Source organism: Styela clava, chromosome 7 (assembly GCF_964204865.1).
Source record: "Styela clava chromosome 7, kaStyClav1.hap1.2, whole genome shotgun sequence".
Taxonomy (NCBI): domain Eukaryota; kingdom Metazoa; phylum Chordata; class Ascidiacea; order Stolidobranchia; family Styelidae; genus Styela; species Styela clava.
In genome coordinates this window covers 14,307,477-14,326,434 of record NC_135256.1, presented here as the reverse complement: position 1 = coordinate 14,326,434, position 18,958 = coordinate 14,307,477, and the positions used below count along the sequence as shown (strand labels likewise).

Here is an 18,958-nt window from a genome sequence, read left to right as displayed (position 1 = left end):
ATGAAAATCTTCTTTTGTTCGAGTTGGCAGTTGGCATAACGAAGTGTTTCACCGTGAAATTGAAAATTGATTTCTTGGAACTTTTACTTTCAATATCGAGTGTATAGAAACGAAATGCCGCAACTTCGTTAATTTGTTATTTATAACAGTTAATATTTACCATAATTCAAATTCCACATCAACATAGCGAGAAATTTGATTTAAAATATATATGTTCGCGAAATTTTGAACTATACTGTAAATAATCATACTCATATTGGTAGTCTGCAGGTGTAATTGTCTGGGAGGAAGCAAAAAAAAATCGAACAAACGAATATGTCCATCAATGGGCAAAATGAAATGTATATTTTTGTTTACTATGAGCTTCCATTTAACACTCCATCCATTTTTTCTTGTTTAACATTGTGAATAGCTCAAATAAATATCTGGATCATCAAACACAATTAATAACTGGCCACATTCAGTTATCACAGTTTCATCACTGCCAGAAGTCAGCTTCCGCGGAATACCTCTGGGAATAGATGTACAACTGGCAAGTTCAGAGTGGCAGTGGGAATCTGTTGTTCTGTTTCATTGCCTATAAAGTTATGAAATTGGATTTCGGTTGTGGCCGTACTCTATTCAATTATGATTAACGTGAATTGCAAAATTTAATATGAATGTAGTGTTTGTGAGTGACAAAATGTTGTATTGTTAGAGAATGAATTGCATATATAAGTCAAACTTATTTCGTTTTCTCGTAACATTTTATTCATAATTTATTTCCTGATTCCTTTATTTTTATAAAAGAAATAGACAAATATTTCGCTGCAAAAGCCTTGGTATGAAATTGAATGAACTTCTCGAATGAAGATCTTTACCGCCCACTTACGTCGAATCATAAACTAATTATTTTTACGTCACACAAGAAAAATATCCGTTGGATTGACTGTTTAAATTAAAACATACTCCAACACTTATAGCAGATACACATCAGTTGACGATGAATTCACCTTCTACTGCGCCAAGTTTGGTCTGCGCTCATACGAATATAGATGCTACATTAATATGGATCAAATGTGCCATTATACCAGCTAATATAGCAACTTGTCATCAAGGCGAGTGGTAAGAAGCCCTTGGGATTGATGCGTAATCAGTACCAAATCGCGGCTGATTCAACGAGATTAAAAATAATTCTGATGAGATGGCCATGTTCAATGAGTACGACTTTATCCTCCATTGTTCACCTTGGTAACACACTGAACGCATTCAACTACCGGCACAACTTCGATTTTTATCCACATGCACCCAAAAGATAATTTCCAGTTGAAGCAAAATATTCTATTGCAAACAAGGTTGCGTTTATTTAAAATGCACTACCCATTATAGTTGTGTTTGATTCATTGATCTCTTTCTACCAAGTTAAATGAGTGTAAAAGGTGGGATGACACGGTTTCTATTGACGCTCTTCCTTATTTGTTAAAATGCCAGTGATAGAGTAGCTGTCAATAAGAAAAAAAGACGACAAAAGTATCGGTAAAGTAAGCCAGTTATAATTAAATACCGCTTGAACTATCGGACCCATATTCGAAAAAACAACTCCTACAAGCGAGAACTAACAGTACATAATTTAATTAGATACAAGCAACAATGTAATGGAATTCGATTTTATGATCCAGTTTATTACATTCGAGGAAGGCGGCTGTGTTTGCATTGCATTGATTACGTTATCGACTCCATCGCTCATCTGCCATCTGCTACAATTGAGTCGTATTCAAATTAATGCATTATCTTATGCATGAACAAACTGCCGAGCATAATCCATGCATAAATGGATATTTTATATATGAGTCATGTTTAATGGAAGGGAAGAATGTAACCGGCATTGGTGGACATTTTTTGAAAGAACGCTTCGCATCTTTTGCAACATTGACATTGAACATTTAGTCTTATTCCTTCTGGGCGAAGGTGGCTGGTTCAAAATAGGTTTCGATCGATTAAATTTATGAATTATTTAGTTCCACATATCGCTTTCTGCGAGAAAAGTCGGCAAGTTTGTTTTGAAAGTGCGCTCACATCGAGAGTTTATCGTGATAACCTGAGAGCAGGTTGTTTTAGGAAATTTCGGGCAATGGTGGTATTCAGTTTAGTGATAGGATAGAAATACCATGTATTTCATGAATGTGTGGTAGGAGATAGGTACAGAGTTCTGACATCAACATATATGCATGGGTGCGTCATGCAAAAAGAATATTAATATCATATATGGAAATTGAAGAATGTGCTATCCGAAAGAGAAAATTAAAGGGAAATGAAAGATACGGTTTATGTCAGGAGAAATAGACTATTCTTGTGAAACATTACAAAAGAACATTTATGTGTTCCGTATTTAAAACAGCGTGAATAACAAACACTAGTTATAATAAAAAAGTAATTAGATCGATAGGTAAACTTGGTTGAGCTATATCTGACTCTAACAACCTAAAATTTGATTTCAAACCGGAGAGAATACAAACTATTCCATTTAAACGAGATGAAAAATGTAACAGTTCTCGAGGTTATCTACAAAATAAATTGCAAAATAAACAATTGCATCGAATAAAATTCTAAAACTTCACAGGAATGTGGTCGTTATGTCAAAACATAACAAGTAAATAAAATACACCGCCCTGTATTGAACCTGAAACTTGAATCCGAAAATGATGAAATCAGTTTGAAATATAATCTTATCATTTCCCGGGGCCTCGACAACTACGGGATGTATTATGTTTTTAGTGTTTGATCTTTCTCCAAAAAATATTTCAAAAACATTTTGCGTAAAAATATTGACGATCATTTATATTAAATAAAAATAGGAAGCCATTTTAGAATTAACATGAATATTTAAAAGTGTCACAAATTTAAAAAAATGTATTGCATTTAGATATATCAAAAAGTGATCCCGAGCATGAAAGAGAAACAATATGTAAGCACATAATGCATAGCGTGTGATCTGCTAGGTTAGCTTCTCGGTTCATAAACTCTCGGTTTGCCCCATTAGCACCTATGGCATCCTCACCAAAGCCACCTCGGAGCCGCAATAAATTGTATAGGCTATGCAAAATCATTAATAAACTCAGTAGGTTATTTGTTTAAACCTGACATGGGCAAACTACGACCCGCGGGTCAAATCCGGCCCGTTGGGCAATTCAATATGGCCCGCGTCAGGCTATCACAGGCAAAGTGAAAGTTTCGGCACGAGGTTTATTGTTTCCCACTTTTGCTCTTGTAACACTGTAAATATTGTTCATAATAGGCAACTCTTTACGTCACACTTCTATGGCCGGCCAGTCTTGGCAGGCAAAATTTTTGACCCCTGGTTCAAAAACCTTGCCCACCCCTGGTTTAAACTGATGGGTTGAATATACTGAGTCATCTGACCGAACACAATATCATATTCACCAACTCATAAACTCAATTATCTTCAAGCGATGTATTATTTTAATCCCGCAGGAATGCCTCGAATTTAGAAAGTCATTAAAAATAATCCAAAGGGCCGATGCGAAAAATGTATGCGGGGTAAATATACATCGACAGAACAATTGCGTTTTGTTTTCCAAATATACAAGTAAGACGTAATACTTCCAGCTAGCGGTGTGTGTTGCAACTTTGAATTTGCCAAGTGCGGGTACACTGGTACACTGGTATGATTACGCCAAACGATCTATTGATATAATGATTCTTCAATACGATAACATCCGCAATGATACAGATCTTACATGCGGTTGTTATATATTAGAAGTATTGGTATAAGCATGCATGTTATATGTATGGTGACTAATAACTAAAGCAAGACACAGATATATTTTACCAAAAACGCTCATTTTGACTCATACTTTTGTTTATCAATATTCTTTTTATTTCAGTTTATCGTTCTGTTATAATGTAGCACCTAAATATGGTGATGCCTGTTGTACTGACTATTCTTATTATGATTTGATTTAAAAAATTCTAAAACAATATTTGGAATGGATTGGGAGGAGGTTGCTATCTCTGAACTTTATCAACGCTTTGAATCAATTTACAGGAGCGTGGGTACGTGAGAAAAAATATTTGCTTCGTGGATATAATATTATTTTTTAATCGTTAAACCATGATTTCATATTATTTTTTTTCGAATTGCTAGTAGGACTATTACGTTTGATTTATTAAAGTCTTTAGAAGTGAAATAAGCATGATCAGGATATCAATAGCCGTAGCATTGAGTTGTATTGGCGTTATACCACAGTTTAAAACGTAGAAAATCGTTTAAAAAAATTAAAATAATAATTACTAAGCTCAACAGCTTATTGATTAAATGTTTCAGACAAAGTTGTGTATCCCGGATTATTCAATTGTTTACCACATAATGGAAGCGGGTGGTCACCACTAAATCGCGGAATAGCCTGTTTGACCGGAGGAACGGATCGTTTTGGATCTCCGATCATATACATTCCCAATAACGCGAGATTGGATGATACAAGTGAGAGTGATTTCAGAGGAATAATCAAATATCTCGTGGCAGCAACAAAGTAAGTAAATATTCATCGCCATTCAAAAACAAAACAAAGAATAGTAAACGTATACCTAACGAAAATATTATGTCATGAGATGTGGCGTGTTGGAATTCAAATACTCTCATGCGAACAGCTACAGCACTATTTAAAGTATGTCATCTTTCATATAAATAAATATAGTTTCCTACACATATCCCTTAAATTCCGGGCCTTTTTCGTCGCGAATCAGATCTGTTGGTCGCGACTATTTGAGTTGCCCATTTATGAAACAGACTAACAGACATACTTTGTTTTCTACATCAATCCTGCGTTCCACAAAATACCTGCTAATTTTGTAATTAGTTTTAATTAACCGTTTGTCACTTTATAAATGAATTAATTCCGTTAATCTCACAGCTAATTTTCTCTTTTTGTTCTATCAAAACAACAACAATTTTAGTGCATCGTCCGCAGATGTCGGATTTGTCGTGGTGATCGATAGTCGCCAGAGCAGATGGAGTTGTCTTGCGTGGATTTTACGGAACGTTGCGGTAGGAAATGAATGCATAAATTATTTATTGGTGAATGCTCGTCCAAGTACACGGTCGAGATTGATGGGACTTTTTGTTATCGTGGCAACGATGACGTAAAACAAAAATGTTGTTCGTTTATTGATTTCGTGGGACCGTGAACAATCAGTTATTTTGAAAATTAGCTTGGTAAAACCGAAAAAGCAAAACAACAATTGTTGGGAATTTGCTTGGAAATATTTGCGTTAAAATTTTAAAACTTAAAGTTTGTTTACGTCATCTAAAATGAATATTTCTAAAAACTGTCATTGAAAATATATATTAAGGAAATATGTCAAAATGTATGTTTTCAAAGCTTACTCTGCACTTGATACCTTACTCACTTTCCTATGGCAAGTCACTGTTTTACAGACCAGTTTTCCTGGAGAATTAAAGATGATTCTTGCTTTGAGACCAACAAGTATTCTTCATGGCACATTGTCAACGATTGCAATGCGATATCAAAAGGATGAATATAATTACAAGGTGCCGGTAAGAACTCCAATTGGGAGCATCTGTGTATCTCCCATTGGCGGTTTAATTTCCCGCTTTTGTCTAAAAATGTGATTTGTTTTCATTTTCCCTTGCTTCATTTAATTAACAATCGTTGTGTCGTATTTGCCTTCTGTATTATGTAATATTCCATTTGGTAACATTTGACTAGTAATGAGCAGTAAATCGCGTTGTAAGCTTCAAATAAAAATAAGTTTCTCAATGAGCACAATATAACCAATGGCGTGTCTTACTTTGACAATTTCATATTTTTCCAAGACGAAATTATAAATGTCACTTTCAGATTTTATTATCGACATACTTTGTTTATAATTGTGTGGAATACCGATGGGAATTACATCTCGTTCAATTTCCCTATATTTTCAAATATTAGATTGAGCTCCTGGGCCACACTGAAAGTATTTGGCCGTGGATTGCAAAATCGGATTTGCCACGGGAAATTGGTGGACTGGCAGATTACAACCATACAGCCTGGCTCAAGAAACGACAGGTATATTACATCATGTATTGCACAATGTTCAGTGAAATCAGATGGGGTTTGATCACAAGTTTAAAATTTACTATGATTTAGTTGATTGAAAATCTGGCAACATTGCTGAAGAGAGTCATTCAACGATGCAAGTCATATTCTGTTGAATTAATTAACGAACACATCGTTCCAGAGGAGATTTGTGAACAGAAAGTTGCTCTTCAAAATATCGAATGTGAACGAGTGATGGTAAGTTATACAGTATGGACCAAAAACAATACAAGTCAGAGGAATCCGAATCCATTACTGAGTGAAAAACGCGTTGCCCTCACAATATGGCATCTCGTTTTAAAATACCGAGTTCGAGTGCTGGTAACCCATTCTTCCAGGTGAGGATTAATCCCCCTCATGGACTGGCGCGGTGTTTTTTACAGACAACACTTATCTCGGGGCTCCCGAAGTATGCGAACCAAGATGGCGGACATCGGAATGTAATATGTGTACTAGGTTAGGGTTAGGCCATAATTTTAGGTATAAATACTACGGGAGGCTCTTGGCTAGTCTTCGAACTGATAATAGGACTAAAATAAGGGAAATTGGAAAAAAATTATCGCCTAACCCTAACCTGTTACCCATGTTACGTTCCGATGTCCGCCATCTTGGTTCGCATACTTCGGGAGCACCCTTATCTCATAGTTTTCGACCAACATCTAACTCATAGTTTTCGACCGGGTTTCCGTGGCACCCTAGGGTTTCCCGTCAATAGCCTACAGGCCAGGGTTGCGCAAGTTTCCATTCCAATTCAAGAGTCCATATTGATATTGATCAAATATAATCTAATACGTTTGCCACTATTATTGAAATTGGAACACCTCAGAGATCGTTTTGTTTTACCAGTATTAGTTTGCTCTTTTGAACATTTATAATTTATACAATCAATTTAGAAAATAAAAGACAATTAACTTCTGCGCAGGAGTTTCTCGGGCATCTCGGATGTTTCATTGGGGATCCGCTCTACCACAAATATTGAAAACCACTTAATTATCTTAATAGAATAAATAATTCCAGTGTTCAGTTCCATTATTTTGTATAAAAACTTTGCCGCTCAACCAGAAAGCCACTGTTTTGCAGAACGGTTGGTAGTATATATATATATATATATATATGTTCATTCCTAAGTATTAAGACATTGTATAATATACATTATATATCTTTATACGTATCATTGTCACAGGCTGAAATTGACATGCTGAACAAAGAAGGCCACAATGCTTTATTTGATGAAATTTGGCAAACTGAAATGACAGACAAGGAATCCGTGAGTGTGAGTGTAAAAGACATTGCACAGTAAGTTGAATTGGTTAGTACGACTTCTGAAGGTTTCGCAATTGCTATTCATGTATTCGAAACAGGAATTCTCAATGAATCTTTAGACCCGTGGATTCCCCCAAAAATGCCGATGTGGCACATCGCGCTGTGTACGCTTGTCATCGCACATCTGGTTACCCTGCGTGGATTTGCAGGTTAGAATCCCGTGTGTAATAATAATGTGCGAGAGGATTGCTGGACTCCTCGCCGCCGTAGGGTGGTTTACGTAATCGCTGGTGGGTTACAGATTCCTCTACATCAAGTCCGTGAATCTGAAAACAAATAATTGGCTACCTAATTCCATACCCGACATGTACTAATAACCTCACGAAGGTCCGTGGTTCGCCATCAAGCGGTCTTATCGGCTTTCCTCTTCCCTGGGATAAATATGTCAATCCTATCCTATTCTAATAGGCATAGGTTATGACTATCTAACTTAATGTTTTCCAAATACTGTATAGCTTTAAAATGCAATTGACTATTTGTCTGCAATATTTTGGACATAAATAAGAACAAAAATTCATTCGTTCATTGCCACTCGTTTACTGTAACGCTATATGGTTTCACAGACTTATATATAACGTATTTAAGCAGAAGACGTTCTCGTAAGCAATTTGCATAATAAGCTACTTTTTATAACGTTTCAATGTTTTGGCATAACGAACGCGCCAAGTAAATATTGACTAAAACTTAAAATTAGAGTTATTCTTTAACCATAGATAATTCTTTACCTATTATGTTAATTGAACAAACCATTCTTTTTAAAACCAACCAGCCTATCTATTCGTTTGCAAATATGCAACTACGTCTTTTTCCTCATAGATTGCGGTCTTGTCAGATAAAACAAACTTCACTCCTTAATTATAATGAGCTTTATGTTTTGATTGTTTCGCATATAAAGTAAATATATTTCTGTTACGTTTGGTTAATTTTATATTCATTGAGTGTTCATATACCAACATGCCCTGCTGATAAGAAGCAAACAATGCAAGTTTTACAAACTTAAAATCACCTGCAATTTTACCAGTTGTCGTTTTCGTTGTTGTTCATTGTTGAATATGAGCAGGCAATGTGGAAAGGGCTGTTTTTATTTTTAGTCTTCGTTCTCTAATATCCGAGGTCAAAGATACGTTCGGGAATTTCTGGAAAACTTATGAAACAAAGAGAGATGGATACTTGCAGTTGAAATCTTTTGAAAAGGTTGGGACATGTATACTGGCTGTAACGAGTAGCAATTATACTTTATATTTGGAGTGAGAGTTCAAAATAGATAAAAAAACTTACATCGATCGATACTGTGTCGTGTAAAGTAAATGATCATAATCATCTGTAATCAACATTTCCATCGTCGTGACGGTGTTACAAAAGTAAGATTTCATGACTGGCGAAAAACGTTTTCTTCAGTCATGAAATTTCCCTTTTGCAATTTGTTCGAAACTACCGATTATTTTCAGAACTACAAAAACGCTGCATCAAGGATTAGTTGCCTGATTGAAGACTTAGAATATGAAACAGGAAAATCAGAAATGACGATTATTGGAGACTTTGAAACTATTCGAAATCTATCTCATTATTCATCACAGGAAGTAAATAGTCTGTGAATAGTCGAGTGATAATGTTATTATAGGATAAGTTACAAATATTCCAATTCACACGCAAACAAAAGAAAACTGAATTACTGAAACAACACATTTTCATACGAAAATTTGTGTTTATCGTTTGTATAAATGTGAGTCGATTTTGTCCAACATTTTAAAATTTAAAATGACGGAAAATTAAAACAAATTGGAACGAAAAACGGCCCAACCTTTATTATTAGATACAATGGCGTTTTTTTTAATTTTAAAGTATGATTTTCTTCTTCATTATGCAACGATTGATCAAGCGATCAACGATCTTTTACCTAGAAAACGGCAGACATGTGCATACAAGCTTGTGCTGATGGTGAAGGTCTAATGCGTGATCATCCATACGCCGTAGATTGTATAAAACCGAAATGTGAAGAATTGAAAAGATTGTCACACTGTTACCAGAATTTAATGGAAGAGAAATTACAAAATGATCTATTTTTGAATCGCATCAAGGAATCCATTCGAGAGGTACGACATATAGGTGTATATTAAGCTTGGTAAAGTTTTTAACAGCATGTAATTTAGATGTGTGTATATGAAGTAAGAGAATCAAAAAATTTGAATCCATCTACATTGAACCGGACAAAGGGATCCCTTGTTTATCTTCAATTATATCAAGAAAATTTGGGAAATATTCATTCCCACACAAACTATATATACAGTATATATATTTTTGCGTGTTTTGGTCGTAATTTGCAAAACAAAAATGCATATAAAAAACTATATGGTGATGTGAATAAACTCATAGCGCGAGATGATTGTATGTGACCGTCGATTGTTTTCAACTTCTCTTCAGCTAATTAGAAAGAACGAGCGGTTTTCTCAGAAAAGAGAATAGCTTATTCGGAAAATTAAAATTTTGTTGTGATCGTGCGTGAATAATTTATTACGTCTCCTGTCGTTTACCATGGATTTGTTTACCATGGATTTGTATATGAACTAATAAGTTCATATACAGTAATTCATGCGAGTTAATTGCGTTTAATGATTATTATATTCTTTTGGGACTGATTTCGGAAATAACCGTAAAATAGGCTGGTTGGGTGAACTAATATTTATATCAAATATTGACTTTTTGATTTACTTCGTCGCCGATTATTAGTTGATTTTGGTTTGACGATTGTTGCTTGAATTGGGCTTCAAATAAGCAGATTTGCTTCAAGACTAAAATAATAATCTCGGTTGTAATGATGGCAATGAAGCATTCTTTTGCCATACATGGATATTAAATGAAGTGTTTTTGTGTCTTTGGTATTAATTTTTCTGGTTTTGAATATATCCGTTTACAATTTCACTATTTTTATCTACTGCTTTAAGGCAAAACACAAAACCGTGAACCCGTCGTTAGGCAAACCACTAATATCTTTTTACATTTCGATATCAATGTCATAATTCGATTTCCGGCGAATAAAATATGTTCAAGCCTGCATAAATAACGAAAAAGAAATCAAAGTACTACTACTTGAATAGGCACGTGCCTAGAAGAAGGAAGGCAAACATTTTTATAATCTTTTTTTAAATACTACGTTTGATAATTCGCATATACGCAAAGACTAAGAGACGGCAAAAATCCGGTTATGTCTGCAGCGTGTGGCGATAATATCTTTCGCTGGATCACAGAGTGCTAGGCGCTAGACCGACGTCGGCGTCAGATATCCTCAAAGAACGTAGCGATCATCCTATAATCTCGCGCCTTCGTTTATCGTTTTGTCTTTCATATCAATCATATTTCTTTATAAAATTCGCACCGTTCAGCTGCCTTATCATTCGGCGATATAGCTCGAAAGTGACACTAATTTTGTGCGCTCAGCAGGGATAGTATACTTTAGAATAGCACGCAACAATGGTAGCAACAGGTAGTGTAAGTTCTAATGCAGAAGACCAACAAAGGCAGTATATCTAAATATCATATATGGAGAAAATATATTTGTTCTTAGGCCAGAAAGCGTTGTTCGATATTTCGTGTCACATCGAGAAATGTTTGGCTTACGCTTTATAGATTCGAAAACTTTTCTTCAGATTATGAAGATTGCATGCATATATCAGAGCTCATAACGGGAGAATACTAAAATATCAATTTTAATTGTTGCAGTGTGTTTTTTTCACCCTAAAAAGTTTTACATGGATATTTCTCTCGGAGCGAGAGTAAATATAGTTGAAACCCGATACTCAACGATCTGATTTTAAGATATACCGGTACGGAACATCTTTTTTTTTCCACTGACCATGCTCGCACTTTTAACCAACTCTATAACAAAAAAATAAATTTTTATTCGCCTCTCTTTTCCATCAATATCGAGTCGATCGAGTTCCCAAGTGCGCAACTATGACTCACACACTGTGAAATTTGATATTTCACGGGTAGTTTACGCGATGCATGTATTTGTTGTTTGGGAACAATGCTTGAAATTGTGACGATCCGCTGTTTCTAAATATGGAAATCGACGCACCGGTGTACGACGGCGGTCCATAACCAAGTATTAAGTCAAGTTTTATTTTTCCAACCAGTGAAAAGATAAATCGAACAGCCATACCTTGCTGACAGAAAAAGAATTTTTTTTTAATAATTAAATAATTATATGGCATGGAAATCATAATTTTTTTAATAATCGTTTTTTTTTTTAATTTATAGGTAAATGAGTGGAGTAACGCAGGTATGAAATTACTTTCTGTACAAAATCTGGAGAAAGCTAAATCTTCTGTGGGTTTATCTGAAGCATTGGACGAATTGGAATCGTTTACGACCTCTAGTGTCGCGCTGGATATCGACGCATTACGTAAATCATTATTGGAGAAAAATCACGTGCTTGATCACGTTACTGTAAGTGTCAAAACAGGTTAACATAATGAGATATAGATTTTACCTCCCACTTATTAGGTTAAAAGACCTACAGTGACGCAGGGAGATTTCGAATTTGAATATTCAATACGTAATTACGTCAAACAAGACATCGATTTTTGATGCGCATAACACGACCTTAAAATCGGATTACCTGTCCTTGACGGCCTGTATTGTAAGTCACATTATAATAATTTGGAAATTTCAACTGTAAAGCCCGAAACCGCGTCTAAACCTAATTAGAAATATCGCTCTATGCCCGGCTCGGCCATTGTGCCACTACCCACTATCCATTTCCACTGTGACCCGAACTCGATATTACATTAAAGAACAGATCAGTTGAACTGATAATCGAGAGCTCTTTTTGGTATTATTTCTAAAAATTACAACAAATTTACACCTTTTAAGCTTTTATTTTACTTGGCTTGGCCCCCCCGCACTCTAAACTTCAACTTATGCTTGAATCGAATTTAAAATTAATCTATTTTTTTTTTCAAACTCATATTTCAGAAGCCGCTGGACGACGCAATTTCGCAATTTGATCTTGTTTTCGAGTTATTTGAGAAACGAAAAGCTATCTTGAAACTTTCATTGAACACCAGTGAACCCGAAGAGGATAAATCTGACAACAATAAACAGGACATCGACCGAAATTCGGTGAGTACAGCGAAAACAACAAAATCAAGTCCAGGTTATTGATCCACAATGATAGTAAGACATAAATTCTGTAATAGAATCATAAAAATAATAATGTGCCCGAGTACCAAACTGTGAATTAATTCTCAATCTTTATCGAATATTGTCATTTCTATCTCTTGCGACAAACGCAAAATTCATTTGATATTTGAAAGTGACATACGGAAACTTTGTTATTTACAGAAGAATACAACTGCGAAACCAGACAATACAGCCATCGTGTATCCGATTCTACAAAATGGCGAAGTAGCCCTTCCCGAGACGGTGTATAAACTACGGTAAATATTTTTACACGTGACAAAATTAATGTTGGTATTATTGGTGGGCTATTTCGTATTAAATTTCTGTGTTTTTCGTTGATCAATCAGCGATTCACCTCACCAATAGTGGTTCAGTTTTGAAATGAGAAAACCTTTTAAACCTTCAAAACGCCTATCAACGAGTAACGATTCCACATACCTGCTCGATGCAATGGTTTAAATTTTCAATTATTCTTTTTTTTTATATAGACAAGTTATCAACGAATTAGTGGAAACAGAGAAAAAGTACGTCGAAGAATTGCAAGAAATTGTACAGGTATATCATTTTCAATGCACATAAGTTATTCAATAAATTATTTCATACGCCTTGATCCTTCGACTTTCTTCCTAGTTAACTTACAAGAGTACCAATAACAAATAGTGCTATACAAAATGTCAATAAGATTCAAGCATTTAAAACATTGTGATACTGGACGATATTGCAACATGTCGCAATGATATGATATGGTTTATGATTTTTAGGGTTACGGTCACGCGATAGATGATCCAACAATGAGCGAATTTATTCCTGAATCATTGAAAGAAAATCGTGGTTTATTGCTCGGCAATCTCGAACAAATTCAAAAGTTTCACGAAGAACATTTGCTTCCAAGAATTATCGAATGCGGAAATGATGAAATCGCCATCAGTGAATTATTTATATCGAAGGTGAGAAGACTCAATAGATTTAAGTACATATCCCCACTACTGCAGTTACATCACGGCAATTTGTCCGAGTTAACTCCAAATGGCTGAAAGTGAAAACGTATGATTCAGGGAATATGAATTCACTAGTAAATTCGAAGTTTATTAGTAAACTTCTGACTTACAAACCAAATCTTTTGTTGTTGATGCATTATTGTCTTATTTTTCTTAACTTAATTCTACTGTTTTCGACCCTAAGTGAACATTCGGAGTTGCCGGGCATTCTTAAGACGAAATTTAAATAATTATTTAAAAAATACATATAATAAAATTATGAAATTTTGACTTCAAACTCGCTCATTCTCAAAACTACTATTGTTACAGACTTCAGATTTTTCACTTTATTATGAATACTGCCACGACAGCAACAAGAGGAAATTATTCCGGAAACAAATTGGAGAGAACCATGCTTTCTTTGTGGAATGTCAACGCAGATTATCGCATCGACTACCACTGAGTGCGTACTTGCTAAAGCCTGTCCAGCGTATTACAAAATACCAACTATTGTTACAGGTATAACACAGTGTGAATTATGTTTCAGTTCTTTATAAATAAATAATTGACGAAAACCATTTTGCTGGCCGCGCTAGCCGATTAAATTGAATAAGAAAAGCCAATTGGTGACGAACGTTTCTCATCCATGGTTTGTAAAAAATGGCACTTAAAGAAAAATGGGACAGAGATTAAGCAATACTACAATAGTCCTAGAAAAATGCTTTGAATCGAGCGCAAATTATTTGTGTATTCACAATGAAGTACAATTTCATTTCTTACCCGAGATGTGGCCGTCAACTCAGACTCAGCTATAAATCACAAAGAGGATTTATTTATTTGAACCTGACGCACAGGACAACAGCAGATTGCAATTTCGTTGGTTTTAACAATTATGTACCCTAATTATGAAACTTACCAACAATCCAGAATGCAGTAGGCCCCATTGTTTCGATTTATCTGGCGTTTAACGGCCTGCAATGATTTTCCAATTCGGAAATTCGCTGTATGATTGAAATTCAGTATATATATATGTGTGTTTATATTTAGCAAATGCAAAAATACAGTGAAAACACGAAGTCATCTTCAAAGAAGACAGCGGTTGATGCAATGATGGATGTCTTGAAAAAATTAAATGACAGCATGCATGAAATATCTATAACAGGATTCCAGGTGAATTATTTATGACCTCATCACTTACGGCCATTCTTTTTCAATTTGTGACGTATTTTTCAACGTGTTCTGATTTGGAATTGTCAAAATGCAACTAAAATTATGCAAATGCATAACTGATTTTTTGCTCAATGTTGTGACCGGAATTAGCGATTGTCCAATGGTCGTATCGATTCATAAAATTAAATTATTCAAATATATTTCAGGAAGAATTTTCTACACTTGGTCGACTTTTGATGCAAGGGCCATTTCAGATACAAATGGAATACAAGAAACAAAAAGTGAAGGATTTTGCTCGATCGAAATTTAACAAAAATGTTCTAAGACAATTGTTTCTTTATGAGAATGGATTGCTGATTTGTAAAAAACGCGAAATCGGCGAAAACGAACAAGAAAACGGGAAATCAGGACCAAAATCGAAAACTTCAGACATTCAAAATACATATCAATTTAAAAAACATGTAAAGGTAGGTGCAACCACAATCTTGAATGCATTTCTTTTATTTTAGAAGTTTGAGTGTGATACTGCGAATGCACCATGCAGCTAAAGATCTGGTAAATCAACACACATCAATAACTGTAAATAAGTGTGTTGAAAGTGGCGCTAACGCGTTTATCACAAATTGAATACAAAATTGACTGTCTGTTGCTAAACGAATTGAATACAAAATTGACTGTCTGTTGCTATCTACAACGTAAAAGCAACACATTGTTTATCCTAGCATAACAGGATTCATCGTTTTTCAGGCGAGTCAGATATCCGTGACTGAAGTTTTGAAAGGTTCACCGAGCAAGTTTAAAATCCACTGTAGAGAGGAAGATGCTGAAATAATTGTGACAACTCCTTCAAGTTCAATCAAGCAAAATTTCATAAAATCGATACAAACTTGCATAAACAAATATCGAAAAAGTAATCCGTCTTGTACTTCGCCCAAAAGAGGTAAGCAGAAATATATTTGTGGATCTCAATCTGGAACTATATTTCGTTAAATTAACTACTTAGGCGCTGGAATATTCCCTTCTGCTGCATTGCTTCATTTACCCCAATAGGTATTCCAAATTTTTTTTTTTCTGTGGCAATTAGCAATTCTCTTCTCCGAATAAACGTTATTCCTATTTTTCAAAGCTTAATCAAACATAAAACATATCCAAACGAGGGAAATAAGAATGATTGCCTAAACTTTGACACGAGACTCAGGATAACCTACTCTATTATGCATTTTAGTTACAAACGCAAAGAAAAGGCTGGACCCTGCAACCAAACCCAAGACTGCGACAGCATCTCAGAATCGTTCAAAAGTTCAGCGAAGTAAATCTTGGGGAAAAAGTGCAACACAAACTTCTTCCAAGTCATTTTTAGACAGACAGAAAAGCTTCTCAGTTCGAGTAAGAATTGAAACTAGTTTTTATTCAATGATAATAGCAAAAACTAGGAGCATCTTTTCTGTTGTATTGCTAAATTCTAGATTTTACTTTTCTGCTCCTACAAATTTTCGATCTCATCACGTTATCTTCCTGCTCATAAAGTCGTAACAGTCGAATTGAAAAACATCATACACAGTCGAATATATGCATAGGGCCTTAAGCAGGTTCAGATTCTACATGTTTTAATGACCTGAACAGTTTGTGCTAATCGAACGTTGAATGTATATAGCATTTCATATAGGAGGCGTTAGTGACAGTGACACTACTTCCAATGGATCGTGAAGTAGCACGTATGCTGAATCGATCAGGCTATGAACCTAACGACACCTTTAATAAAAAAACGACTAGAATCGAACAATTATTTTTAACCTTTTTGCATTGCAGGAAAAAGTGAACTCGAAATTGGTCAGCAAAGTTGACAGACTCGGCCATAAAGACAAAGCCGGAGAGAGAAAAAGTTCTGAAGAAGTTACCTTCGGAAATATACATGGTGTGGATAAGTCGCCGGGTACGACATTATTTGAACGAATAACAAGATGGAATAACTGTGTTAATATGTTGCCTCTGATAGTTTTCTAACATATAGTTGCCATAACGACGCAGTCATGTACAACAGAGAATGCATACTATATTGCAAAATCATTGTGCTGAATATCATTAGTGTATATGGAGCTCGCGTAAATCTAAACATCATCACGCAACAGTTGGGGATGCACGGAGTCCAATATCGTCTAAATTATTGATTAAGACTACATTTGTATTTTTGTGCATGTAAATGATATTTTGATAACTAACCTCGTTTTCTAGGAACAATTGCATCAAACGAAGAACAACAAAATAATGCTTCTGATGTTCAGCAACCAACAACAGAGAGAAAAAAGAAAAGAAAAAATTCAACTAAACAGTCTCGCAGTTAAACTGATGTTTTAAATTCGCAATATATTTATTATTCGATTTGTTTACTTATTAAGTTCCTTTGTTATACTGTAATTTTTTTCAAATCAAAATAAAATATTAAGTTTAAATGTAGTTCGAGGTAGAGTCATCTTTTTTGTCAACTTCTGGACTGTAGTTACAGAAATGCGCTGGTAGAAAGTATTTTGGTTTGTGTACTGTTGCAAAATTTGCATACTGATTTATAAGAAAATAGGTCAGGTTATTCTATTGGCCGAATTGCTATTAATAATGTTTATTTCAGCCAGATACCAGACTTTGTTAAGGCTTAAATGGCAGTAGTCAGACCTGTCGAATTCGAACTGATACCGATGTAAACCTCTTCGTGGGCAAAGGAATTCTTTCACTATTACCATCTTTGCCAACCGAGAAATAATTTCTCCCCGGAGAAGCATTCTGCCGTACTTGGGGTGGCATTTTGCTTTGTATTTACTGTAGTATTACTAATATTCTTTAGTTCTTTATTATTTAGGCTTACCATTTATATATATATAACAAAAAAGGGGGAAATTGGGAAAACCTTGTTTCGATTCCAGAGACTTAGCAATATTCAAGTTCATATGAATATTATTGATATTCAACTCATTTGAAAACGAGACCTCTCTATCGGACATTTTGAATACTTTAACGTAACGTATATATATGTTGAATTAAAAATATTATAATAAGTATGACATAACAATATAGTAGTTATCTCTCTAACTCTGAAGTGAGTGATAAATGGGCTGCTTACGTTAAAAATACACAATTTTGTATTAACATAAAATCATAAATATAAAAAATATTTATGACTTCCATACTATATTAACATGGAACAGGGAGGGACGACGGGTCAGCTTGCCAAATTCGGGATGGTCCCGGCTAAACGGGACGTATGGTAGGCCTACATAACTATACCACCTATCTATGCATACATTAGAAATGACTCAACTGTACAAAAGCGGATGTGCGCATAACACTAGTTTATGATCCAATTAAAATTGAGCTAATAAAATAGATTATAATTATGTATAGTGAGGTAGGATATAGAGTTCCAGATATGCGAAAGGGGAGATTTAAAAAATGTTTGGGAATCACTGTACTGTTCAAAAAAGGCTATTCTCAAATATATGGACTCAAAGATCGAAACGATGTTTTTATTAATTGAAAAACATTTGAGAAAAAAAATTTGTCTGCACTCTTCGTGTTCTATAAAAAAAAAAAATAAAAAAAAAACGCCCAAAAGCCGATCAGAAATGATATGACGAATATATGAAATATCGTACAACATTTACTCAACTGTGTTAAATACACAACTGCCAACTATAAGAATGGAAAATGAATGGCAGCATCACCTGCTATCATCGTGCCAAATCCTGATGATGGAAAATGCTGATATATACTTAGTTAGCCTACACAATCGGTGTAGCGAACAGAGTGTCAAAAAAATTTAAGACCAACAGTTTACTTTGCCATAGCTTATAAGTTAAAACCGTATTGTACAATGATTGTTATTGGCATTACCTCATCTTGAATACATAGTTACTACGCGGTAAACCCTAATTTAATTAACACAATTCAATAGTATAGTCTGACATAGACGGAAAGCCAAAATAGAACCGAAAGGTTTTGCAATCAATGTGTAGTGTGAATTCAACGGGTCAAAGGTTAAAAATATTGGTGTCTGAATTCAAAAGTTTCCGTGAATTTATTTCAATTCTGTCTATTCAGTGAAAAAGTTACTCCATCATATACATGCTTGATACTGAAATGAGGAATTCAAACAACCAACGAGGATAAGCTGCTTAGGCATTGGCATTTGTTTCTCTTCAAACAAAATGGGATACCCGTCGT

The 18,958-nt window shown here is 34.8% G+C and overlaps 1 protein-coding gene across 2 annotated transcripts; it reads left to right on the top strand.

The window, feature by feature from the left end:
• Window positions 1-3,879: 3,879 nt before the first annotated feature.
• Window positions 3,880-17,200, top strand: LOC120328362 (guanine nucleotide exchange factor DBS-like). Of its 2 annotated transcripts, none has more exons than XM_039394826.2 (22): window positions 3,880-4,053; window positions 4,325-4,529; window positions 4,954-5,044; window positions 5,435-5,548; window positions 5,949-6,065; window positions 6,147-6,293; window positions 7,279-7,391; window positions 8,510-8,612; window positions 8,867-8,998; window positions 9,320-9,511; window positions 11,676-11,864; window positions 12,393-12,539; window positions 12,762-12,856; window positions 13,088-13,154; window positions 13,361-13,546; window positions 13,907-14,095; window positions 14,624-14,746; window positions 14,953-15,213; window positions 15,494-15,686; window positions 15,972-16,132; window positions 16,556-16,679; window positions 16,979-17,200. In XM_039394826.2, the coding sequence occupies exons 1-22, from the start codon at window positions 3,987-3,989 to the stop codon at window positions 17,086-17,088; spliced, it is 3,126 nt and encodes a 1,041-aa protein (XP_039250760.2). In that variant the 5' UTR covers window positions 3,880-3,986; the 3' UTR covers window positions 17,089-17,200. The 2 variants fall into 2 exon arrangements, with proteins under 2 accessions (XP_039250760.2, XP_039250759.2); XM_039394825.2 differs by having other exon boundaries at window positions 5,435-5,554.
• The last annotated feature ends 1,758 nt before the right edge of the window (window positions 17,201-18,958 follow it).